The following is a 26,375-nucleotide window of genomic DNA, read 5'->3' as shown; positions in this document are numbered from 1 at the left end:
AGTTATCTACTCTTTTCTTATGGCACTCTGGAGAGTTGTAGCCATAAAACAGGGCCTATACAAGTAGTAAGTAAATAGGAAAATAAATGACCATTAAGGAACAGTAAATTATGAGCATATTCCAGACAACAGTTTATTATACATTATGGATATTAGTAAATGTGAGTTTAGGTGTTGTATGATTGTGAACTTTGAAGGCTGGGGAAATCCATATGGCTAGTCTTTTAAGTAGCAAGCAAGCTACATACACAATAGTTTACTTATCCACCTTATCTCAAATAAGCACCTTGATTGATTCATAAAAAGCAGGAATTTCCTACTGCGACTTGTCTCACAGTTGGCAACTTTTAAAATGGTCTGATGAAGAAAACCTGTCTTAAGGTATCTTTACACCGCAATAAAACACCCATGGCTAGCCTGTGTCAGCTGTCTCAGGCTTGCGGGGCTCAGACGGTGGGGTTATAAAATTGCAGTGAAGATATTCAAGCTTGCTGGGACCTAGGTTCACAGAAGATCTATACTGTAATTTTACAGCCCTGCAAGCCCGAGTTAGCTGACACAGGCCAGCCATGGTATTTTATTGCAGCGTAGACAAACCCTCTGGGACCCAAGCATCTGAGGGAAGCCATATATTTATTTAAATTAGACAAGTACCGTATTATTTGCCAAGTGCCTAAGCCAACTCTGTTTTCGTTTACAGATTGGGGTGCCTGTTTCTTCCAACTGGACCAAATTCTGCCACTATTCTTTCAGTTCCCTATCTCACCCTCCTGCTTCCTCCCAGCCCCCGCTTACCAAGGGTTTGGTTTCATCTTCATCTTTGAAATAATAAAGCTGGTCCCCCTTGAGAACAAACCAGCGTGTGTGCCAAGTCTTGACAAAGCCTCCTTGCTTCCGCAGCCACCCACACTTAATGGCATTGTGCCGTCCTTGGCTTAGCTGGAGACTCTCTGCGGAGCCATTGTTCTCATCCATAATGAGGCCGATGGACTCTCCTGTTTAGACAACAAAGAAGGAAAAGAAAAAAAAAGAAACCACATTATTCTCTTTTTAAAGGGGGGCAAAAAAGTAGCAGCCTGCCAATTTTCAACATAGCTAGAAAACAAATAAGCCCTGACAACAAAAATGCCCTACAAGAGCTTTTACTATCCACCTGTTTATTTTCATGCCAGTGCCAGTCATAATCCAGTTTCCAAAGTTTCATGAAAAGTAAGTTCCATGTTAAACAGCAAATAAGCAGGGATGGAAACAAAACAACTTTTCAGGTACAATGTGATATACATTTCCATGCACAACGAGCAAAACATGCCCATTCAGTCTAGATGATTTGGGACTTATTCACACTCAACAGTTCATTTGGATTAAGGGAAGATGTGAGTTTAAAGCACAATAGCTTGTCCAGAATAATTCCCCATGTCGACAAGCCCTTCTTTTGGTTTAAAGGGAAGCAACAAAGAAAGAACCAACATAAAGTCTCCATGACAGAGAGAGATGAGCACGTCTCACGCTATAAGGTCCTCTATTCCATCACAGCCTTCCCCCTAGCAAAGAAAGGCTTGTTACATGTAAAGGTGTAGTACACATAAAATAGAATTGTTGCTAGGTATACCACATAATGTAATAGATCCCCTACTGGAAGGAAGGAGGGGAGGGAGAGAGTGGGTGTGGGGAGGAGGGCGGTTATCAAATGTTGTAATTAGTGCAGAACTTTTGCAATTAAAACCTTAAGCCATGAGAAACTTGGCTACTCTGGGGCTTGTACATGGACATGAACCTAGAAAAGTTTCATGTAAAACTCTTTCAAAGCCTGCAATATCTTTGTCAAAACTTAAAGCCATACTTTCTGATGTCTGGATAGGCATGAATCTTCTAGACTGATTTTGCATGTGCAATATATGCTTCTGTGATAAGTTTTCAAGGTCAAATAATTTCTCATTAACCCGATGCAATGCATGGAGCTGAACAAACTCGTGAAGCTTATTTTTTCAAACCTTGAATATACTGGGTTCAAATACACCCAAAATTATCAAGTGAAACTCAAGGATGCAAAACCACATGTACTGAAACAGCCTAAAATGAAATCAAACCCCATACAGCGCCATACAGAAAAGGGAAAAACCTTAACTAATACGGTAAAATACAATGCCATGACTAGGACAAGGACTGGTCGGTCATCACAGAGGCACCTGTTTTGCTTTTTAGGAAGTTAAGAAATGGATCATCAAATAAATCAGAAGTCAGAGAATAAAACCGTGGATTTGTTCAGCTAGTCTAACCTTTTGCCAAAAGTGGCTTGTTCTCTACATTGTACTCATGAGTGCTTTGTCGTTCCCAACTTCCCGTGGGGGAGAACTGTATTACACCACTGCATACTAAACTATGCATAATATAATTACCAGAAATCTATTCCATAAAATAATAGATTCCTCAGTTAGGGTAAATATCAGGGGAAAATTCCTAACATTTCACTGGTTCATTTCCTTCCCAGTAGTCCTAGTACTCCTCCTTTGGACCAACTTCAACAATTTCCCTTCCTTCTTTGTGGTTCCAATTGCTTCCAATATTTGTAGTCTATTGGCACATCCCTCCACAGGCCCTGATCCTGCAATGAGATCTATGTTGATAAACCCTTAATATATGCATTGTGTTGCATTAAAGTTAACAGGGCTCAGCACAGGTTTCAGAGAGCTGTCTGCAAAGATCAGATTTCAGGACCAGGGCTTAAATTACCATTTAGCCGAGCTCTACATATTATTTTAATGAAACCTCACATGCTCTCCTTCCACAGTTCAGTTCAAACAGGATTTTCTAGAACATTTGTGTGGAGTGATATCACAAACTTAGCCTCCTTGAGAAATATCTCCAGCTGCTCTAATGAGTTACCACAAAATACAGGAGTATGCCTGGCCATTAGTGTGGCAGACAAAGATTAGGGTTATAATTACAACATATTGAGAATGAACCAGAGTATAAACTCTCAGACCACACTAGCCGACAAGTTTTGTGACAAGATTTACTCATTTGCGTCACCTTTCACTGAAGCTAGCGAGTGGCTCTGAATGCTCAAGCCCTTAGTTTACGCAGAGGAAGATGGTATTTTCAGGATTTTGTAAACAGAGTTGAATCTCTGCAGGCTTGTATGTAAAGGAATAGCTTCATTTAGCTCTTGAACTGCACCTGGGGGATCTCACCACCTCCAGAGAAATTAAGGACCTGATTTGCTACTACCTTGTCCCTTGGGCATTCATTTACATGAGTGCAAAATACATGTTAAAACATTACAAAGTATGATCTGATCGCGTTTTTCCTGCACTTTGCACAGATGTAAACTACGTAAGATGAAAGGCAGTGACAAACCAGACCCTGAGAGCCCCAGCGTGTTTTCTAGCTCCAGGCTTGGAGTTTTTAAACAATTAAAGCTGGGGTTTGATATAAACTTTTGTGACAATAGGAATTGAATAGAAAACAAAACTTTCAAGATCCACCGTAAACTACATCTGTGATGTCCAGCCCCTTTAAATGTTCAGGGAACTCTCTGCTCTCCCCTTGTTCATGGCCTCAGACTCCTTGGACACATATTCATGTGGATTTTGCTAGACCTCTAGAAGGTTATGTTTTAGGTCATAGTCAAGGCCCATTCAAAATGGCCAGAAGTTTTTTAAATGATTTCTTCTATTACTAAGACCATCGGGTATATTTGTATCTTCTTTAGCCAGTTTGGTTTACTACTACATATTGTGAGTGACAATGGACCTCAATTCTGTTCTGATGAATTTTGGAAATTCCTAGCGTCAAATGGGGTTCAGCACGTAGGCTCAGCACACGTCATCCTGTTACAAAGACCTAGCTGAACACTTTGTACAAACACTTCAGCATGCCAACAAGTCTATTCTGAGTCATCAGCAAGAACTGGACAATTTCTTGCTCATCTACAGGAACACATCACATGCTACCACCCAGAAGCCATCTGCAAGTCTTTTCTTGAAGCCATCTTTGTGTACCTGTTGAGATCTGCTACTGATATTACCTCACATGTAGTCAAATCCCACACTATGCAAACTGATCAATAAGATGAGATTTGTCATCATTCTTTTCAAGTCAGAGACTTAGTGTGGACTCGCAACTACGGTTGCAGAGTGAAATGGATACCTGGAGAACTTGCAAAATGCACAGGACTTTTGTTTCTAGTAAAACTATCCAGTGGTATTTTATGGAAACATAGGGAACAGTTGCAGCCTCAACTACTACAGGAGTCCAGGGATGTTCAAGTAGGACTTTCTGTTCCTCCAATCAAATCTCCTTCCCTTAGAATTCCTAATTTTGACAACTTGGTGGAAGAATCTTTGGTACTGGATCCTGCTGATTCCTTTTCACTGACTGTTCCTGTTGTTCAGGACACTGTCACACCACTATCACCATGTAGGGTTGCCAACCCTCCAGGATTAGCCTGGAGTCTCCCAGAATTGGCATCGATCTCCCGGTGACTACTGAAAGCAATCCAGGAGATTTTAATAGGATATTTTAAGAAAATGACATTATCTCATGTTGGGGGGAAAAAAATCTCTGAGAATAGCTTCAGTCAGAAGCCTGGTCTACACTGGGGGAGAAAGCAGGGCGAGCTATGTCGGTCTAAGTTACACAACTTCAGCTACGAAAATAGCATAGCTGAAGTCGATGTACTTAGAGCTACTTACTGCGATGTCTTCACTGCAGTAGGTTGACTGCTGCTGCTCCCTTGTCGACTCTGGCTATGCTTCTCACTCTGGTGGAATACCGCAGTCGACAGGAGAGCACTCGGTGGTCTATTTATCACGTCTTCATTAGACACGATAAATTGACCCCCGGAGGATCAATTGCTCCGGAGGCAAGTGTAGACATGCCCAGAGTTGGCAACCCTATCACCATGTTATCCCAAGAGAGTGCGAAAACCAGTTGTGCACCTGAACTTACAAGTTGTTTAGTTAGTGGGTTGTTATTCCAGGGCAGAATAATCCCTTGCAATGTAAAAGTCTGATGCAGTCCACAGGCAACTTTTAGTTAGGTTATAGAGCATTTCACGTTAGCCACATAAACAATAATGTATGAGTGTTTGGAAAGTTTTTAAAGTAGGGTGGAGGAATGTGGTGCCTGTCCTTTAAATGTTCAGGGGGCTCTGTGCTTTCTCCTCGCATACCCTCAAAGCCTCACTTTCCTGCTAGTTTCAGTTTTGTAGCCAGAACAATTAAGCTAGCACAGTAGAGATTTGTGTGTCCATATGCTCCCTCTGTGTCTGTCTGTCTCTCTCCTTCTCTACAGCTTCCAGAAATACAACAGTATTCTTTGAGCACCTCAGCTTTTAGCTAATTTTCTGCCATCGTTTTTAAAACAGCATGTTATGCTTCCAGGTCTGGTGTAACTTAAATGAGCATATTAGGAGTGATTATGAAACGGAGATACAATTATCAGAATGAAAATGAAATTACCCTCTAGGCATGGGAAACATATCATGTTCATAATTTATATCTTTTCAGCCTTAGCTGGAATCACTTACATGCAACTGTGGTTTATCAGGCTAAAGTGTTTGTAAAGGAACAGTTTGCCAACTTAAATCCTCAGGAAAATTATTTAGCTAATCTTTAAAGGGAAGGTATTTTAATTGTGGGTAGGCTACTGCAATCTAAAACTGAGAAACAAAATTGTGAATTTGAGCTTTGAGTTACTGATCATCACACAGGTATAGAAAATTATGGTTTCCAAATTTAACCAACCTGATAAATTAACCTTACAGTCCTAGCTTTGGGGTCAGCCTGTGAAAAAGACTGAGAAAGTGTTTAAATGTAATAATTATTTGTATTACAGCAGTTTCTAGGGGATCAGGGTCCTTTTGAACTAGGCACTGAAAACAAGAATCCAAACACAAGAATCAAGAATGATTGAACTCTTGGATCAAAAACATTCTTTCTTGTCTCTTTTTGGTTTGTTTTCCAAAGAGATCCATTAGGTTGGCACTGACACCAATGTACGTGTAGTAGGTATATGGATTTCAGTTAGCTAGCCAAAAAGAATGTTTATTGATCTGTGTGTTTTTGCCAGATATCATGTATACATTAAATTATTCACATAATACTAAAGTAAATGAGGGGCTTGGGAGTAAACAATGTTCTTTTAAAAAAGAGAGAACATCCTTTCAGGTAAAATATTCATTGGTATGATATATTCTTTTTGTTTAAAAAAATATTGACTGCTACATCCCTGAAAGAGTGTAATACAAAATTAGTTTCTTCCCCACCCCCCATTCCCTTATTCTTCAAACCACTTTCTTGTATGAAACTAGTAGAAATGCGAGTCAGCTGACTTGTTTTTGGTAATTGGAACATTACATTCAATCCCATGAGACCAAATTTATAAAGGTTTTTATTGTTCTACATTTCTCCTTTACTTTCCAAACCTGAAAACTACAATCCAGACTTTGAATCAGAAACCCAACAGTTGGCTTACTCACACTAGTTGTTTTCACAGCTGCTTCAGCACCATCATAAAAATAAATTGGAGGAATATCAGGTGTTGGCTTTGACACAGACAGCAGAGGTGTAAAGAGTACATAAACAACACATGACCAAGTATGGGATTATCTCAAGATAACCAACTGTGTCTTGCCATTGTGAGACATGAGGCAGAAAGCCATGGCATTTTCTAAATAAACAAAATAAGAGTAATAACCCATCTTCTGAATGAAACATAAAACTAGTATTTTCTGAAAGAATCTGCCCAATTGTCCTGGTCAAGTTCCAGTTTAGGTAATTACTAGATCTGAACAAATCCTGTACACTCCATTCATTGGGGCTGTCTATTAGTGAACCCTCTTGGGTTTGCCTGGAGATACGGGTTGTAAAGAATATACAACTAAGAAATGCTCCCACACATTCACCAGCTGCCCTCTTTCTTGAGGTCACAGACCCAATCTCTACCTACCACTGCTGGTCATATTTCATTCCCTTTTCCTCTGCCTAATGGAGCATGCAGCCCTCTTCCTAGGCTCTTTAGAAGCAACATCACTGTTCCCTTAATTTTCTTCTCGGGAGGGTTGGGGGAGTGTTACTGTTTCCACCTGACAGTTACAGCAGAGAAACATTCGCTCTCTCCCTATCTGTATATTAAACAGGCATTACTCATAAAATGTAGCACTTAGTAGCCACAAAATGCCTGGAGAGAGGATGGGCCAAACAGTGTCAAGTCCTGATCCACCGCATTTTCGTGGGCCTGAGCCAACATTGACAGGTTTGTCTAGAAACCAGCTGGTTTCAGATCTGTTCGTGATTCTAGCTGAAAATTTTCACAATTTTAGTAATTACATTCCAAGTACTTAAAACACCTCCTGCCTTTTCAGTTAGATACAGTACGAGATTCTACATCCTTGCTGGTCCTCAACTGACACGTCAGGCTTTTGAGAGCCAGAGACCAGCCCAGCATAGAATGGGCTCAGGATCCAAGGAACTGCCCTTTGGATGCTCCTCCTGAACAGTGCTGTGCTCGCCTTAGCTGTAACTGACTATCTGGACCTAAATTCTTTTTCACTTCCTATCCTAAACCATTGTGCCCCATTGAGCAGATGCTATGGTTCCACTCCAAAACTGGTTTCATTTCACTGGTGGACAAATTGATTCTTCTATGTAGATGTGTTACATTTATAAAGAGCTTTGTGATGAAAAGAAGCTACATAAAATTAAATGAAAGCAGCAAAAAATCCCGTGGCACCTTATAGACTAACAGACGTTTTGCAGCATGAGCTTTCGTGGGTGAATACCCACTTCTTCGGATGCAAGAAGAAGTGGGTATTCACCCACGAAAGCTCATGCTGCAAAACGTCTGTTAGTCTATAAGGTGCCATGGGATTCTTTGCTGCTTTCACAGAACCAGACTAACACGGCTACCCCTCTGATACATAAAATTAAATGCAACTTTCATCCCAAATGATCTCAAACCCCCATGTAACTCACCTTCTTCAAGTGAGTCATCGCATTCCTTTTATTATTATTTTTAAATGCACCACGGGACTAGCAATCCCAAAATCTAAGGTTATGCTGGATTCTCACTGTTATTGAGATCACTTCTTGGCAAATTGGATTCTTCCTTTTATTTAGAAAAGCTAGAAAATATTGTGCTATCCCCATTCAATATCTGAATGGATAACTTATTATCCTATCTGCTTAACTATGTGGCCACTAATTAAAATACCCTTGTATTCTTCTTACTCAGTATCCACAATGCATTTTGCCACACTAACAAAAGTCACTGGAATACCTATTCCATTTAGTTTATTTATACAGCACCTATGATCAAAAGCCTAATGATCTACATTAACAAGTAAGACTGGCTCTTTGCTTGAAGCCACACACAGAAAGAACCTGGGGGTGGGGGGAAATAAACATTTAGCTAATACTTGTTTCGAGTTATTTGAGAAATCTTTTGTGCCACAGGCAGCTCCCCTCGCCTATTTTTGCCCTATAAAAGGGGAGGTCTGAAAATATTTTGCTTAAAGGAACTTCACTTCCACCTCTTAAATTTATTTTTATAAAGGACAGATGTTGAAGTTGTACCTTCAGTTACTCTTAAAGGGCACAATCCAAAGTCCATTAATATCAATGGAATTACTCCCATTGATTTTAATGGGCTTTGGGAATCAGCTCCGAAGACAGGATCAAAGACCTTATCCAAGCCATTAAGCTCTTGCTCAGATATAACACTTACTACATGATCTGTATTCAGCCTGTGCCAGAATCATCTCACACAGATGTTCTTCAACCAGCCAAACTTTTACAACCCTACAGTTTACTTACAGGAATTCATGCACAAGTGAAAATAGGTCAAATATAGATCATGGTGGGGACTTTCAAAAGCATCTGTAGTGGGTTAGGCACCCAAATGCTGTCAAATTATGATACCTAATTTCCTTAAGCACCATCAGAAATCCTAGCCCATGTGTGTACCTTCTGTAATTGTGACTTGTTGACTATGCAGCGATATAGCATGAGTCTTGTAACAGAGTGACTGAGATTCACACACTGGCAAACCTGCCCTAATTGAAATTGCTAGGTACTAGCTGCGTAATTAATCTGATGGTGCACTGTCAGAGCTGGTTGTGTCACTACAATAAGTGGTAGGCATTCATATGTCAATAGTTAGACAACCAATGTGTATGCAAGATATAAAATACATATTTCCATAAAACCTTCACACTGCTATCTTCAGCCTAGCACCAGCCTAACTTTGTGGATTTAAAAATGAGATGTGCTGGATGCTCTGTGGTTGCACTTGAAGTATAAGGTTTCAGTAGATGCTATGACCCTTCAGTATGTCACTTCTATAGGTGGAAGGCTAGGAGAATCCGCATAAGCATCAGCACCTGTCTCCACCTGCCCCTGCCCCAAAGGAATTGAGTTCCAAGACATTCAGTGGATGCAGATCCCCTGCATCTCCCAAATCTTGCCCTTGCACCTCAATCTTTCATTGGTTCCATTGCAAGGGAACCATCTTTGCAAGTGAGGACACAGTTTGGCCACAAAGAGTACATACTAGAATAACTTGGATCCTCTATTTCTAGAACTCCCTTATATTCATAAGCATAAGGATCATAGAAGATCAGAGTTGGAAGAGACCTCAGGAAGTGATCTAGTCCAATCTCCTCTTCAAAGCAGGACCAACACCAACACCAACTAAATCATCCCAGGCAAGGCTTTGTCAAGCCAAGCCTTAAAAACCTCTAAGGATGGAGATTCCACCGCCTCCCTAGGTACCAATTCCAGTGCTTCACCACCTTTCTAGTGAAATAGTGTTCCCTAATATCCAACCTAGACCTCCCGCACTGCAACTTGAGACCATTGCTTCTTGTTCTGCCAATAAGAATCTGCTTATTATAAGCATCTGCTACGTTAAGCCTACACACCCAGCAGTGGTCATGCTGGAGAATGTACATTTCAGACAATTGTAGGTTAACTTTCAGATGTTCCAGACACCAACACACAGCCTTCCAGGATGGCCCAATATATGCCAATGACATTGTCTTGTTGGTTCAGTTTGGTTAATTGCTGCAGGTGATGACCAATCTGGTTAGGCAATAAGCAGCATACATTGGTCTGGTTATTATTCCAGAGAAAATTAATTCCTTGTCCATTACCATCCATCTTTAAATTACAGCCAGCTTAGTATTAACCAGTCTGGACAGGATATTGAACAAGTGGTAACTGTCAAATACTTGGGAAAAAGCATATACAATGCTAGAGGCCCTTCAAGCAAGCTTTGCAAGGAAATCATGATGAAGCTTACTATGAAGCTATTGATCAGTAGAGCTATGGTTACACCAACTCTACCATACAGCTGCGAAACATAGGCACTGAGAAAGTTTGAAAGCAATGGATTGATATTTTTGATTCTCACTGTCTTCATCAGCTGCTCCTTATTAAGTGACTTGGCAAAAATCAACAGTGAAGATATCCATAACTGATCCGACCAATTGCCTTCAGCAGCAATGGTTTCGCTTTGGGGGCTTTCTTGATACAGACATATTATTAAGATGGAAAACAAGTGAATTACAATTGTTTACACGAAGGAATACGGTCAGCGATCCCATGCCTGCCAAAAGTTTCAATGGTATGGTAAGACTGCCAATGATAAACTGAACAGCCAACCAGACCAAGCTAGAGATCGATCCACGTGGCCCTCAGTGTGAAAGGATTTGCCCTGATGATTATGATGATGTAGGTTAACTTTTGTTGTCCTTGCCACTAGGTCCTTCTTTCTTAAATTCAAAAGACAAATGTTGTAAGAGACCAGTCTTTGTTTTTCAGCATTGTGACCATAGTAGGGCCTAAAACCAGGTGGCTGGGACTAAATGTGCCCAATCAGTTACAGAGAGTTTTCTGACCACTAGAAAGCACACATCCACAGGTCTCACTGTCACTTGCTAACTCCACTGCACTGGTATGAGCCAAGAGGGGCTCTGGTTGTAGATGACTAGCAAAATTGCTAAACTTACCTATATAACTCTTTACAAGTATGATGCATAGAGCATGTGACATGCATTCCCTGGATCAATTTTGACTACAAAATGTCCTATCACAAAGGAGGATTTTCTGGACCTTGAAGAGGAATTTACAGGGGAGCAACTGCTCATGGTCTGCTTTTGCATATTATTTGTTGGATAGGGGGCATCCATCTCCCCACTCCCATCCTAGCTCATGTTTTTTACCCACTTGCCTCATTACATAATATTTAACTGTGGGGTAGGGAAAATATTTCTTCTGCGTTTAGAGGGAGGGGCAATTGAGGCAATGGGAACTGATGGCTACCTCATCTTCCTGCTGCTCTCTAAGCTTCGCTCAAATTACTTGCTCTATATAACCCACTATGCTGCACAAAAATATATAAAGCAGGAAATTGGCTGTGAGAGCCTGCAGAAGCAGCTTCAGCCACATACAAAGCTGCCAGAATGATCGACCCTAGTAACTGGAGGGCCAAATGACATGCAGAAAAATATTTCAGTCTCACATGGGATGGACAGTGCGGGGAATTCAGAACAGCTGCAAAGTCTGGTGAACTGAAGCACAGAGCAAGTCAGAGACAGCATCAGGAACAGAAACTAGATGTCTTGATTCCCAGAGCCCTACCCTAATCTAGCCTTGAAAGGTCTGAAGACACTGCAAAGCCTCTGATCTTGTTTATCATGTGTCATACAGTATATGGAGAAAGAGTCGCAATTCCCCTCCAACAGAAGGACAATTTGATTTGACATGCTGTATTGTCAACACTTTTAATGTTTGCTGACTTGATTAACACATGAATGGATTAGAGAAGGCAGGCACAATCTCAGAAGATAATTGCTGTACATATAGAAATAATTTTGGTGTAATTCTTCCTTATCAAAGTGAGATAGCAAAGTTCATCTGAGCATGGATGTCGCCAGGTCTCTTGAATAATGCACTGCTGAGAATGTAACTGGACAGTCTGCTTGCTCGGAAAATGAAGACAACCAGAATTCTCCCTTCATCTCTTGCACAGCAGTTCAGGGTCACAGTCAGGCTTTCCACACTTTGTGTAAAATTTCCCAATGGGCTGGTGTGTGACAAATTATAATGACTAAAAATATGCCCAGAGAAAGCAAAAGAAATTTTAGTTCGACAACAGCTGAGAAGAAACAAAACCCTGCTGAAAGTAAGTGGCCCCTTGACAAATTTAATTGGAACTGCTATTTAACTGAGCTCCTGAAGGATGGGTAAAGACGGAATGACCTTTATTTAAAAGGAAAGAAGAATCCAATACAAACACTGCAGGGGGGAAACAGGACTGTTCAAAAATGAAGGAGCAAACAGGCTCTGGAAAGAGTGAGGCGTGTGGTTATTGGGGTGGAGGAGGGAAGGAGATGGAATTGTTTGCTATCTACATTACATGTCAAATTTATCTCATTCTTACAGCAAATACTGCCCTCAGCAAAGTACCAAGTCTAGAAATGACATAGTACCACTGAAAGTACTAATTGGCCAATGCTACTTTGATCACAGAACTGAGGCCTGGTCTACACTGGGGGGGGGGTCGAACTAAGGTACGCAAGTTCAGCTACGCGAATAGCGTAGCTGAACTCGAACTACCTTAGTTCGAACTACTCACCCATCCAGACGCCGCGGGATCGAAGTCCACGGCTCCCCCGTCGACTCCGCCACCGCCGTTCGCGGTGGTGGAGTTCCAGAGTCGATGGGAGCGCGTTCGGAGTTCGAAATATCGCGTCTAGATGAGACGCGATATATCGAACTCCGAGAAGTCGAACGCTACCCGCCGACCCGGGCGGGTAGTATAGACGTAGCCTGAGATGATGCCTTCTCAGTTAAAAAAGTTAAAGTATCAGCAAAATTGGGTATTCAGCTATCTAGTCCAGAGTACCTCTGAAGCAGTGCATCATGCTGTTTTGAATGTTGTCAGAAGTATCACAGTACCTCTGAGAACAGGATTTGGGGAGTGACACCACAGAGTCCCAAATTACTGTAGTATTTCAATAGCTGTCCACCTATAATAAAAAATCATGTGGCTTAAAATATGTATTCCAAATCCAGTCAAATTTGTATACATATACAATGGAGTATGTGAGCGGGAGCATGGCTCTGCTCTTAGGAGCTACAGTAGCACAAATTGTAATAATGTGTATATAGACATATATAAAAACATGGGGTATTAAACCCTCTTGTGGAGTCTCTTGGTGCTATTACACTAGGAAAAAAATAGCTTGTAATTAAAGGCCCAATCCTCTCTAGTACTGAGTACTTCTTGCTGAGTACCCTTGATTCCTATTAAGCTCAATGATGGGAGCTGAAGGCATCCAACATCTGCTCAAACACTTGCAGGCTCTGGGCCTAAAATACACCAGTGTCTACATATACATCTATAACCATTTTTTATTCTGTTTAGAAATGTTGTATGGAAGTTGTCACTGCCTCGATCACATAAAATATTAGCCACATTGACACAGAGATTTCCATGTTAGTATTTTGGAGACAATGTCGTCAATGTTTTTAAAAGCCGAGAGGTCTGTCTTTCCGCTGAGGAAGCCAGCTAAACAGTGCCATTACTTTGTAGCTAGTGTTTCAGTCCTCTGCCCAGGAAAAAATGAATTTGTATTCATGGAATTAACATTTCACTTTGTTAAAAGCCACAAAGGTTTCCTTTACATAGCTGAGAGTAGGAGGGAATATCTGTTGTGTCATCCTAGCTGTCACATGTAAAGTAATATAATTCCACTATTTTATGTTACATTTGCTCATGTTTGCACAGCCATTTCTAGCTGTGAAAACCCCATACAAATGCTATTATTAAATACCTCTTTCCTGCCCTTCTTTTTGCCCCATGCCAGCATCTACACCCTTATGCTTGCCTCCTACACCTCCATAAATATTTAGGAATTGTACTTGCTCATACAGTTCTCTCTTATGAGACTAAGATCAATAATTTGTGCCTGTACAAAGGTCTTTTGCCAGGCAGGTATTATTTGGGAAATGCCTCTTAATTGTGGGGTGCAGACATTGCCCAATATTAGACCCCAAAACTCTGTCTGAATATCATTTACGTATCTACGCATTTGAAAATATTCTTAGACCAAAGGAGAAAGACAGGTTTTACTATAAAGTGACTAAGAGAGAAAGATAAGCTTTACTACAGAAGAACATATGTAGCTATAGCTTTAGATTTTCAAAAGTGCCTACATGACTTAGAAGCCTAGGTCAATTTCAAAAATAGTACTTAGGCCCAGATTTGTAAGGGTATTTAGATATTGTTCTGCTCCGCATAGCAAGGCTCAAGTCATTTTCAAAAGTGATATAGGCACTTAGAATCACTCTCATTTTCACTCTCTCCCTCCCTCTCTTTCTCTCAACCATTGACTAATTCTTGTAATTATGAATGACAATGAATTACCACTATGAATGATAACAACAGCACTGCTATCACTACCACAGTATCTCCTCCTCCAATTGTTTTGTGAATGATACCAAAGCCCCGGAAAAAAAAGGGATGAAAATATTCAGCAAATTTGTGTCAAATTCATGAATAGTTTCAGGTTGACCAGAACAATATTTTTGAGCAAACAGACTACTCACCTGAAAAATTTCACTCAGCTCTACTTAGGAACATTAATCTCATTGAAAGTGAACAGGATTTAGGCTTCTATTTACAGCCCAGGGGAGCTGGGGCACTTACTCAGGGTGTAAGAGGCCCAAGCTTCTTGCTCCAATGACTTTATCTATGCAAAGTGGAACAGCTTTAAACTGGAGAGCTTGAGCGAGACCCACACCAGAATATCCCAGAACCCGGTGACTAAGACACTCTCCTGCAGTGTGGAAGACCCAAGTCTGAATTCCTTCTCCACATCAGGGAGAATGAAAAATGAAAACTGGGTTTCCCAATCTTAAGTGACTGTCCTAACTACTGGGCTACAGGTTATAAGAATGGCATCACCCATACCAACACCTGCTCCCCGCCACCAGTCTGTTTTATAAATCTAACCCTTTAAAAATTCATGAAACAAAACATTTTGAATGAACGTTTCTTCAACACAAAATGAATTCTTTCAAGTTGCCAAACTTTTTCACTTGTTTTATTTAGTTCAACACAAAAAAAAAAATTTTTTTCATAATGGCCAGTGTGCTACTGCCTAAGTCACTTATGCTTTGTAACAATGTGCGAAGCAATACCTAAATCTGGGCTTTAGGCTCCTAAATCGCATACGCACTTTTGAAAATGTTGCCCATAATCAATTTCTTAGCCCAATCTTGAAAGATCGAACATTGTTACAATTATACAAACAAGAGAGTTAGATCTATCAACCTTCCAAATTCTGTCTTCCTCAAACAATGTCATTGATTAGCACTGCACAAATACTTTACAGTAAATAACATTCTTCAGAAATTTTTCCACCCACAAGTTGTCAGCCAACAGCTTAAAAGTTCCTCAAAATTAATTCACCAAGGAAAATTATTCATCTCATATTTTCTGAAATTGTCTGTAAAACGTTTGTCAACAGTTCATTGGGAGTATTCAATATATGCAATCATAAATATGAAGGTTAGTTTTGATTGGATGCAGGTCATGTGGCATTAGTTATGTTCCTTGACTGGATTAGCATCACTCTTAGAATCATGAAAGAAAAGGGAAGTCACACTAGTTTCTTGTTGATCTGAGACCCAATGACTCTGCACCAGGCCCCTTGGTACCAAAAACTCAAGACTCTGGTACTGTGAACTACATTCTTGCCTATAAATTCATATATGCCCTCTATGCTGACATATGTTTTCTTGAACAATATAAAGCAAACTCCTTAGAGCTTGAAATGTACAGAGCCCCAAGACCCATCCTTACTGGCTGGTGGATCCACAGTACTCACCAGAAAATCATTTAAATTGGTATTGTGCTCATTTTTACGGAGGGTGGGAGGAAGGAATGGAGATCAAGAATACTGTAGCAATGAAAGGGATCCATATATTGTCTTATACTTGCAATAGGAAAATCTAGCACCAACACTTGACTTTTCTCCCTTTCTTTGCATGAGATTTAGGTGAAATCAAGGAATCTGTCACCTTCTAAGTGGTGATTCAAAAACAAGAGGAGCACTAGTCCCTTTTACAAGATATCCCGTGCTGCCTAAGGCCAGCTTTGATTCCAGCAAACATCAACTAATGGCAAAACAGCTTCTAGCACGTATTATGGGTTCAGAAAGAGAGAACCAATTGTATTATTCAACTTTAACATTTTAGCATGGAAGTAGAAATAGTGCAGGCTATGAGCCACATAACATCCTCCAGCTATTGCTTGTAATGTGGTCTGGAGCAATACTCGGTACTACAATAGAAGGTTTCATGTTTTTAGCCCACTGGATAAAAGCCCAGCTGAACACTCCCAAACTTTGAGGAAGCTCTTATCTGGATCCAAAGTTTGTGGTTAGACCCTTTCTTTATAACAACTGAAACCTAAGTTACTGATCCAAAGCACCCTGTGCTTTGAATCCAAATCTGGATTCAACTCTATGGACGTGGCCAGAGCCATCTCTTGGGTATGGCAAATCAGGGCGACTGCTCCGGGCACCACACACTGCATTTGGCCGGTGCAGTCAGTTCCAGAAGTGACGGATTTGTCACTTCTGCCCCGGGCCCCACACCCCACTAGGGATGGCCCTGGACACGGCCTATTTCTAGCTGCAATGTAGCAGCAGATGAGCATGTCATCATATTTGTTCCCATCACTGCCATTAGTTTAAAGGGATTTGGGACAGGATGAGCTACTCAGGATAAAACAGGTGAGACATTTGCATTTCCAGTTGAAAAGGTGTATGATGATAAGGTGTTTCACACCTGATGCTCTGGTGCACTCTACCCAAGGAGGGTGTCTTGGGGGGGACAGGAGCACTGAATTTAGAGAGACGCCCCCAGAAGCCAAATCAGGGCCCAGCAGACAGGATAATAGGGACTGGCTGCTTCTTACAAGTCCAATTCAGGGTAAAGCTGGGACACCAAACAGAGCATCTGCCCCTGTCTTAACACAAGATGACTGGCCGAACCAACTGAACCTTTTTGTTCGAGTCATCAAAAGATGGTTTTGTTTATTTTGTGGAATGTCAGGACCAGGTGGGCCATCCCTGAGTCAAGGTGCTTTAGCAGACATGTAGGTCCTGCAACAGACTAGTACTGACTGGCTGGCTAACAACAAAGCATCAACTGCTACGGGCTGCTTGTTTAAAGACTCCAGAAAAGAAGCACAGCAAGACCTCAACCTGAAGTCAAGGTGAAACCATAACAAACATCAGCATGTTGCATCTGTGTAACTCATCCAGCATCCTTTCCCTACGACAGAAGGGCTCTATGAATGCAACCTATAAATACAAACTGCCCCTCCATTGAGTGACTGAGCTCTCATCAATGACATAAAATAATTATGAGAACAAAACGTCAAGAGGAAATGTCTAATGTAGAGCCTGCTTTTTATTTAACTTATGATTTGCAGTGCAGAGTCTTAGCACACCCAGGGGACAGTAATTTGTCATCTTCATTCACACATCTTATTTCAGACTAGGTTGGTTACTGTAACACAGGGGTTTTCTTTTTCCCTATTTAGCCAATTGTAGCTCAGTTCGCTGCATGGGGATGCTAAGGAATTAGCATGGCTCTGCAACAAAGCACTTTCATGCTCTCAATCTCTCTCTCGCTGTGTAGATAGTTTTCATTTACAAAACCTCATGCATCCGATTTTGAGTGACTGAGTGGTTTTGATCACGATCTGATTTTGGCCTCTTTCTATTTCATATAAAAATGGATGAAACCCAAAATTCCTTTGAATCTAGGTCTGCTTTTGTCCTGGAACTGGCTCCTGCTCTTCCACATAAAGTAGGGTGACCAGATGTCCTGTTTTTAACAGGACAGTCCCACATTTAAGCCCTCTTCCAGTGTCCTGACTTTTTATTAAATACAGGAAAATTGTCCCGCATTTGCTGCCTCCCCTCTGATTTCAGTACTGATGGGTTCTGCTACTGGCCGGATCCCTGCTCACCAGCCACCCGCCCACTAGTGGAACCGAGGGGTCATGATGGGAGTGGGTGTGCAAGGCTGGTGGCAGGAAGCTGCAGCACGTGGGGCTGAGGTGCTCCCCCTGCTGGTTTGTCAGCACAGCCCCCACCATGTGCTGGCTCTCGGCCAGCAGGGCCCCACCCTACCCCACTCCACACACCTGCTGTGCCCCCTGACCAGCACCTGGGGGTCCTCGCTCAGCCCCGGTGGGAGGATCTCTGCTTCCCCGGGAAGAGGGGCTCCGCTGGACCCTTGGCAGGGGAAATGGGCTGCAAGCACCATTTTCACCATGCAGGGGCTGGCAGCTGGGGGGCTTGGAACGGGACCGCAGGGGAGAAAGGGGTTGCAGGCTGATGGTAGTGGGGGGGCTTGGGCTGGCCCCGGGCACCAGTGGGGAGAGGGACCTCAGGTTGGTCCTGCGTGGACCGGAGGCAAGGAGGGCTCAGGCCAGCCCCCCACACTGGGGGGATAGGGTGGTCTCAGGCAGCCTGCACACGGGGGGAACTGGGGAGGTCCCACGTGCAGGGGAGCAATGGGGAGGTTGGGGGACCTCAGCCCAGCCCTGTGGGTGGGAGGTAGGGAGGGTTGGAGCTGGCCCTGTCGGGGGCTCGGCCAGGCTGGGGGGAAAATATGGTCACCCTAACCTTAAGCAAACCCCCACTAACTTCACAGAACTGGGCTACCCACACTCTTCTGTTTCACTCTACCCCAGCACTACCGTCTCCTGACATATGAGGCAGGGGGCTAGTTAAAAAGATAATTTAAAAATGTATACAAGAGACCAGGCTTCCACATATTTACCAGATCACTATGTAAGAGAAAAAGTTATAGAAAGCATAGTTCTCAGCAATTCCTCCTTACATACCATTTATTTTAGACCCAAATTTATGTCTGTCCCTCAGAGACCTGGGAACATTTAAAATTTTATTACTGAAAATTATTTAAAGGACGAATCATGAAACTGAGGGTGCAGAAGAAAAAATTAAACTGGCAGAAGTGATTCCCCATCATATGTTAAAATTTTATGCCTTCTATTTCTTTAGCCTCTCACTTTGGTTCATTGGACACTGTCTAATGGAGAGATATAAACAGATATACAAATTTTTAAAAAATGAAAGAAAACACCCATGGGTATTACATTTATACAGCTGGTCAGGAAACTTTTAATAAAACATTATTTGTTGGAAAATGCTGATTCATCCAAACTGAAGCTTTTTGTGGAGGTGTATTGGTTTGGACAGTCCAAAGTGGAATTTCTGGTCATAGAGTGAGAGACCAGAATAGCAAATAGCCCTGATTCAGAGCATGTGACTGAACCTGAGTCTCCCACATCCCAGGGGAGTGCTTTCACTTAAGCACCAAGGTACAGTCATTCCTTTTTTTCCTCTCCCCTCCCTTTCTCCCCCATGTCCTTTGAATGTTTAATTATTTCTGCATAGTGGAATAGCTCTAAGAGAGAGACAGACACAGACAGACAGACAACCATAGCTGCAATGGTTAGGGCACTCAGCTGGTTGTGGGAGATCCAGGTTCAAGTTCTTGCTATGCAGGATTTGAAACAGGGACTTGAACCTGGATCTCCAACAACACAGCTGAGTGCCCTGGTCAGTGGACTATTGGCTATTCTGGAATTGGTGGGTGTAAAGAAAGAAAGAAAATTATTATTTTCTGGCCAGCCCTAATTATTTACCATAGGTAACGCTGGTAGCCTGATAATCCATGCTCAGATAGAAGAATACACTGTATTGCTAGTTCTATCAACCAGCCTGAAATTGAATTAAATATCCAGTGACTTTTCAATGCATGAGCCCTTTCAGGAAAAGCAAAAGTCAAAACCAAAAATTATGTATTTTACAATAATTTTCTATACTGTGTTACTACTAATTTCTTACATTATTAATTGTTCTGTTTACTTATGTTTTGCATTTCACTCTGTTTGTACAGCAAAGCTGTCTGTTTTATTTCATGTTTTGCATACAGTCAACTGCACTTTCATGCTTTGGTACAATTTTGCCCTGTCTGGATTTCCCACATGGCAGGAGAAATGTACACATTAAAAATTCTTCCCATCATTTCCTTTGCTTTTGGTGTATCTGGTTGGGCAAAAATCAGGAAAAAGTGGGAGTTTTTGTATCTCGAGAGGAATGAAAAATCATTTATATACTGCATCACGTGTTGAAACAATCATGTCATTGAACCCACTACTGCAAAAAGAAAACAAACCATGAGTTACCCTGATAAGAGACTACAAATTCTGCAGTGGCTTACCCATTTGTGTAATGGTTTACACTGGGGCAAGTTCACTCTTGGTGTAACTCGACTGATTTCAATGCAGTTACATCAGGGAGGAAATTTGGTCTATAATATTTTTATGAGAAACAGGTTATATTTACAGTCTTCCTGATCAAACAACACTGCAGAACAGCCAGTAACTTCACTGAGCACTGCCAAGATGGGAAGAAGTCATGAACAGAAAATCTACAGTCCATGAAACAAAAAAGGAGTCTGTTCTCCTAGGCACTTGGTGTTTGACCTTTCTTCCTCTTCATGCATCTGCAATCCTAAATTAACCGTATGTGAATGCAAAGGCAATCTCTTTCATTTCTGCAATAAATCTACTATAGCAACAGTTTATTTGTCCTTGACCAGCTAATAACCCAACAGATAACTCTCTTGCAGAGTGAGCTAGTAAGTTACTCCTTGACTGTACACATTCTAGTCCTCCCTGCCTTATAGAGAGAGACACAAGACTGGCTCTGGTTCAGCCTTTCCAAATTACTAGTACTGAATTAAAGAAACTCCTGCAAGGAATGAACTCTTCTACACTAGATTAAGGAGATAACATAAATGAAACAACATATTTGTGATCAACCAACAGGCTAACTAGCTCAAAAGCTAGCGCTCTTCCCACTAGTCTCTCAAGCTGCCCTTTCCACACACAGCTCTGTCTCCAGACCGATGGCCAAATCCCAGAAAAATTCCTGCATGCAAGCAACTTTACTCAAGGTGAATCATCCCACTGACCACAATATCAGCAGGGGTCTGTGCAGGATCAGGCCCTAATTAAAACAAGTGGTAGCTAGAACATTAGTTACAACAATTACTTTTTGTTCCCAGGCACTGCTTACTTATGAAAACAGAGCAACTTGCACAGACTTGATTTTAGCCCACGTGCGTACACTGAGGTAATTAACCATTTAGTGATTAGATTACTCAATTGAACAATGCTCAAATGCAACTGTAGCAGGGTGGACCCTGCTCCTGCTGGAAGGGGTTTAAAAAGTGGCCTGACAGGGCTTGAGAGCAGTGGCTCTCAAGGCTCAGCTGATCAGGGAAGTGGCTGCAGCTGGGGGCCACGCCCCAAACAGAGCAACCAGGCCTTATAAAAGGCCAGGGAAGCCAGAAGCCAGACAGTCTCTCTCTGTTGCTAGAGGGAGATGGGCCTGGCTGCTTAGGAGCTTGAGACTAGATACCTGAGTGCAGCAGGGCTGGGGAAGGCTGAGGAGCCGGGGAGCTCCAGGCTAGAAAGCCCCAGGCTGCGGCCTAGCAGTGGGCCAACAGGTACTGGGGGTTGCAGAGGGCAGCCCAGGGGTAGGTCAAGGCAGCGCCCCATGTAGAAGGGCACCGGGTCCAGGGAGGGACACGGGGGCCTACGAACAGGTGGATCACCAGCCTGCAGAGGGTGCTCCAGGGCTGGACTGAGCTAATTCGCAGAGCAACCAGTAGGAGGCGCTGCAGGGGTGAGTCTGACCTGTTTACATGTGGCAAGCCAGGCAGGAGTAAGAACCGCCCCTGATACAAGGGGCCAGGGTAGGAAACCCAGGGGATGATGGATCCCTGTTACGCGGGGGTCTTCTATGCGGAGACTCCAGGCGTAGTCCATGGGTGGGGTTTGGAGTCAGCACCCCAGAGGAAGGGGACTGATGACCCACAGGGACTGCAGGAGGCGCAATGGGCCCTCCAAGGACAGATGGCCCAGCTGGTGGAGGAACAGCGGGCCATGCGGAAACTCCGGCGGCAGGTGTTCAGGAGGAACCGCCAAGGACCAAGGGAGGAGCCCGGCCCTAGGGCCAGGAGACCTAGGGCAGAAAGAAGGACTTGTTATGTCTGTGCCAGGAGTGGGCACATAAAACGAGACTGTCCCTATGGGGCTGGGGGCAGGGTGCCTCACCCCAGATTGGGACAAAACCCAGACCCTCAGACGACACGCTGGGTGAGGGAACCCAGGCGGTTGCGGGTGTGTTGGACTTGTGGGCAGACGGGCCACTTTTGGAGGGACTGTCCAGGCCCAGAGAGCATGCGGCAGGGCAGCCCAGGAAAGGCTAGGCCCGTGAAGGGACAGAGAAGGCCCAAGGCAGTGAAGAGGCAAGGAGCCTGCTGGGGCTGCCAGAAACTGGGCCATATTAAGAGGCACTGCCCCCTCAAGAAAGCTGAGGGTTGGCCAAGGGAGGTGCCGGGAGGTCCAGAAGGGGCCAAGTTGGATCCCGGGGAGGTGACCCCAGCGGAGATGGTAATCGTGGGGACCCCGCAGGAGGCTGGGACCCAGACCATCACTCCACCAGTCACCGAGAGAGGGACCCAGACGGAGTGGGCCCCGCAGGAGGCAGGGGCCCAGGAGAAACTGGTCCTGGAAACAAAATGGACCCAGGTGGTTGTGGGACAGGCCACCAAGGGAACCCAGACCCTGAGGGAAGAGGGCCTGGGGGACTCAGCCACGGAGCAGGCTTGGAAAATAGCCGTAGCAGAGCTCCAAAAGGTCCGAAAGTAGAAGGAAGCCCTGGCCTGCAAACTGCAGGAATCGGAGAAGCAGGCGCGGCTGGCAGGACACCTCCGGGTCGCACAGGCCAAGAAAGCTCCCTATCCCCAGGGGTGGGGGTTTTAAGGGGGGAGGTGTGTAGCAGGGTGGACCCTGCTCCTGCTGGAAGGGGTTTAAAAAGTGGCCTGACAGGGCTTGAGAGCAGTGGCTCTCAAGGCTCAGCTGATCAGGGAAGTGGCTGCAGCTGGGGGCCACGCCCCAAACAGAGAACCAGGCCTTATAAAAGGCCAGGGAAGCCAGAAGCCAGACAGTCTCTCTCTATTGCTAGAGGGAGATGGGCCTGGCTGCTTAGGAGCTTGAGACTAGATACCTGAGTGCAGCAGGGCTGGGGAAGGGTGAGGAGCCGGGGAGCTCCAGCCTAGAAAGCCCCAGGCTGCGGCCTAGCAGTGGGCCAACAGGTACTGGGGGTTGCAGAGGGCAGCCCAGGGGTAGGTCAAGGCAGCGCCCCATGTAGAAGGGCACCGGGTCCAGGGAGGGACACGGGAGCCTACGAACAGGTGGATCACCAGCCTGCAGAGGGTGCTCCAGGGCTGGACTGAGTTAATTCGCAGAGCAACCAGTAGGAGGCGCTGCAGGGGTGAGTCCGACCCATTTACAGCAACCATGACTGAATTTACTGAATTTTAGTTCACTTTGTGCTAGGTTGTGGGAGTTTAAAGTTGAAAGAAAAAATACACTTATTTTTTATATCCTTGATTTTATTATTCCCATGGCTTTTATATTTTAAAAAAGAAATCTGAAACCAGATAAACAAAGAGTAGATAGGTTTTTCCCCCCTTGTTAATTGTGAAAAATCATTGTTATTTAACATTTAATTTGCCCAACCTCCATAAGTGACCTGACTATCCCAAAAGAGCGGGTGCTCTCCTAACAGAAGAAAGAGCAAGAAGAGAATACTGCAGACCTGTTAAGTCTCAGTCAATTACAATGAACTTTGAGACTGAACATCACAGATAAATATGATACACCACATCTGGTCAGCAATCAGCTCCCGAAGTTCCTTTGGTAAGTTGCTTTTCTGTGGAGAGACAGATTTAAGAATGTAGTTTCCATTCCATTGTATTTAATGATGAGGTGGATAGACCACAACCCTCACTCCCTTTTATTCCAAGACACTTCTTTGACCTCACCTTTGCTAACATAAACGCAGCACAGATATAGCTAAAAAAGACACACAAAAACCCACCCAGCTGCATGTACAATTCTCACCTTGGCAGATGAAGAGAGAACAAATGAACCATGTGTTATAGATGTTAGTCACATCATTTAATGCACTGCTAGAAGGTGCTCAGACACCACAGCAATAAAGGTGGTATAAGAACCTGTATGGAATAGACTGCTTGTGCTTTGCAAAGCCACATAGCACACCAGCTCATAACACACACACACTTTCCTTTTGAATTAATTTTAAGATAGGCAGATTCTTTTTAAAAGCTTGTGTGCTGTAAGCTTTTGCTGTGTGTATCAATGAGTTGTAAAATATTTAACCTTGCCATTAGTGACTAGGTTTAGCAACAGAGCAACATTCACTATTGACCTACTGAACCAGTTGAAAGATTAGAATGAAATCTATTGCGGCATGGAATGTCATTTAATATGTGTGTTAGTATTTAACATGTGGCTGTTCAAAAGGGCACCCACCTAGTTGAGGCCTTTAAGTGCTACTGCAATGTACCTGTAAAATGAACAAGAGCAGCAAGAACGATGGAGCAGCAAATAGGCTGTTCAAACTTATGCCAAGGACTGGAATAGACCCCAACTGACCTTATGATAATGAATCTTAGAGATTGACAACCATACCTTTACCCCACTTCTTCAAGCCTGGACTGAGAGGCACTCAGCCAAACTGGAGAAATGGAGGCCATTATCAATAAATAGATAAGACAGACCAACAACATAAAGACTACATCCACACTATGAGGTGGGGGTGTGATTCCTAAGCTGCATACCCATGCTAGTTCACCGAGAGCTAGTGCAAATATGAACAGTCATGTAGTTGCTGTAGCACAGGCAGCAGCACGATTTGGGAGTGTACACAACTGGGAAAAGAGTGTAACGTGCGCGCGCACACACACACACACAGAGTTATTGGGTTAATACCTTCCATCTACAGTACTCTCAGTCATATTTCCTCATGAATGATGAGTGTTTCAGGCACAGCCAGATTCTAAATCAGATGCAGGTACTGCAACATTTTCAGCAATAGAGAGACGATGCAGCTGAAATCTCAGCTAGCCCAGCGAGCTCCTGGATGTACAGCATTAAGCTTTCTATAACACAAAGAGGCTCTGAGGAGACAACTACTGTGAATTCATTTCACAAGGTTATTTAAGATACAACAAGACATCAGAAAAGGAAAAAATATAGAAGCCTTTCATGTACTTCCAAATGAAGTCAGATGTTCACGTGTCATGTATCTGGACGAACTCTAGATTCAGTGAAACTCTTGTCTCCACTTCAAAAAGAGGAAATATAACAAAAGGGGAAAGAATGTACATCTCTGAGTACAGGCAACTACAGGATAGCCAAAATGAATTAGGCTACAGGACCAAATCCATCAGTTTCCTAACCCCCTCAAGACAGACCAAACCCAAAAAGCTGTTTCATTAAGAAAAACTGAATCCCCAAGCACGTGCACTCCAAAGTCTCCAAAAATCCTGCTGACATGGATGAGAATTTTGCACATGTAAGGATTACAGGGTTTGGATAACAATGGGTTAAAAAACTAACTCCTAGAACTATTGGAAAGTTAATCCAAGGCATAACATTTATTCATGTATGTCTTGCTATTACAAATGCATAAAAGGAGGGAAATAAATGTGGCTTAATCCCCTTCACGCTGGCTAAATTTCCACTGAAGTCAATGGATATTTTGCCTACATGGAGAGGGCAGATTCATACCCATAGTGACTACATCTTTTTAGAATATTTTGAAATGGATGTATCGCTAAGAAGGAACGGAAAGTGTAATTTATACCAATAGAGGTGATGCATCACTCTAGTGTCTCTGACTTAAAATTTTCTCAGAGCAATAGAAATTGCCATACTGGAATTGTTGGCCACCTAGGTCAGGGTCTTGTTTCTGACAGTGGCCAACACCCTGTGCTTCAGAGAAAAGGACAAGAAACACCAAGAAATTGACAATGTTCTGTGTCCTGTATTTACCATGATCCTCTCTGAGTCCCACCGTGCAATTGCCATTCTGTTCTTAACAGTCTCTTGTGTGATGTTGATTTTTGATTTTCAAACATACGATCAGGTCTTGTATACAGCCAAAACTTCTCAATGATTGTGTGAATTTGGACTGTGTAGGGACTGCATGATCACACCCCAGAAGTCCTTAACCCAATGCCTAAAACCAACATGAGAAGCAAATATTAATGAAAACTATCACATAAAACAAATGAGTTAGCTGACCTTTTCATTCACCTACATTTGTCAGGCCCAGTTTTCCACTGAAAACTAATGTCATGACTGTAAACATAGCT

At 43.0% G+C, this 26,375-nt stretch overlaps 1 protein-coding gene across 8 annotated transcripts in view; it reads right to left on the bottom strand.

Annotated features, from left to right (window-relative positions):
- ARHGAP24 (Rho GTPase activating protein 24) overlaps positions 1-26,375 on the bottom strand; it is a 536,453-nt gene that overhangs the window by 273,562 nt on the left and 236,516 nt on the right. For 7 of the 8 annotated variants that reach the window (XM_045019052.1, XM_045019055.1, XM_045019054.1 and 4 more), the window contains one exon: positions 796-995. In XM_045019052.1, the coding sequence (XP_044874987.1) occupies positions 796-975 (180 nt within the window). In that variant the 5' untranslated portion in view covers positions 976-995. Of the gene's footprint in view, positions 1-795; positions 996-26,052; positions 26,071-26,375 lie in introns of those variants that run through there. The other variant, XM_045019056.1, reaches the window with a different exon arrangement.

Source organism: Mauremys mutica, chromosome 5 (genome assembly GCF_020497125.1).
Source record: "Mauremys mutica isolate MM-2020 ecotype Southern chromosome 5, ASM2049712v1, whole genome shotgun sequence".
NCBI lineage: Eukaryota > Metazoa > Chordata > Testudines > Geoemydidae > Mauremys > Mauremys mutica.
This window is presented reverse-complemented; position numbering and strand designations above follow the sequence as displayed.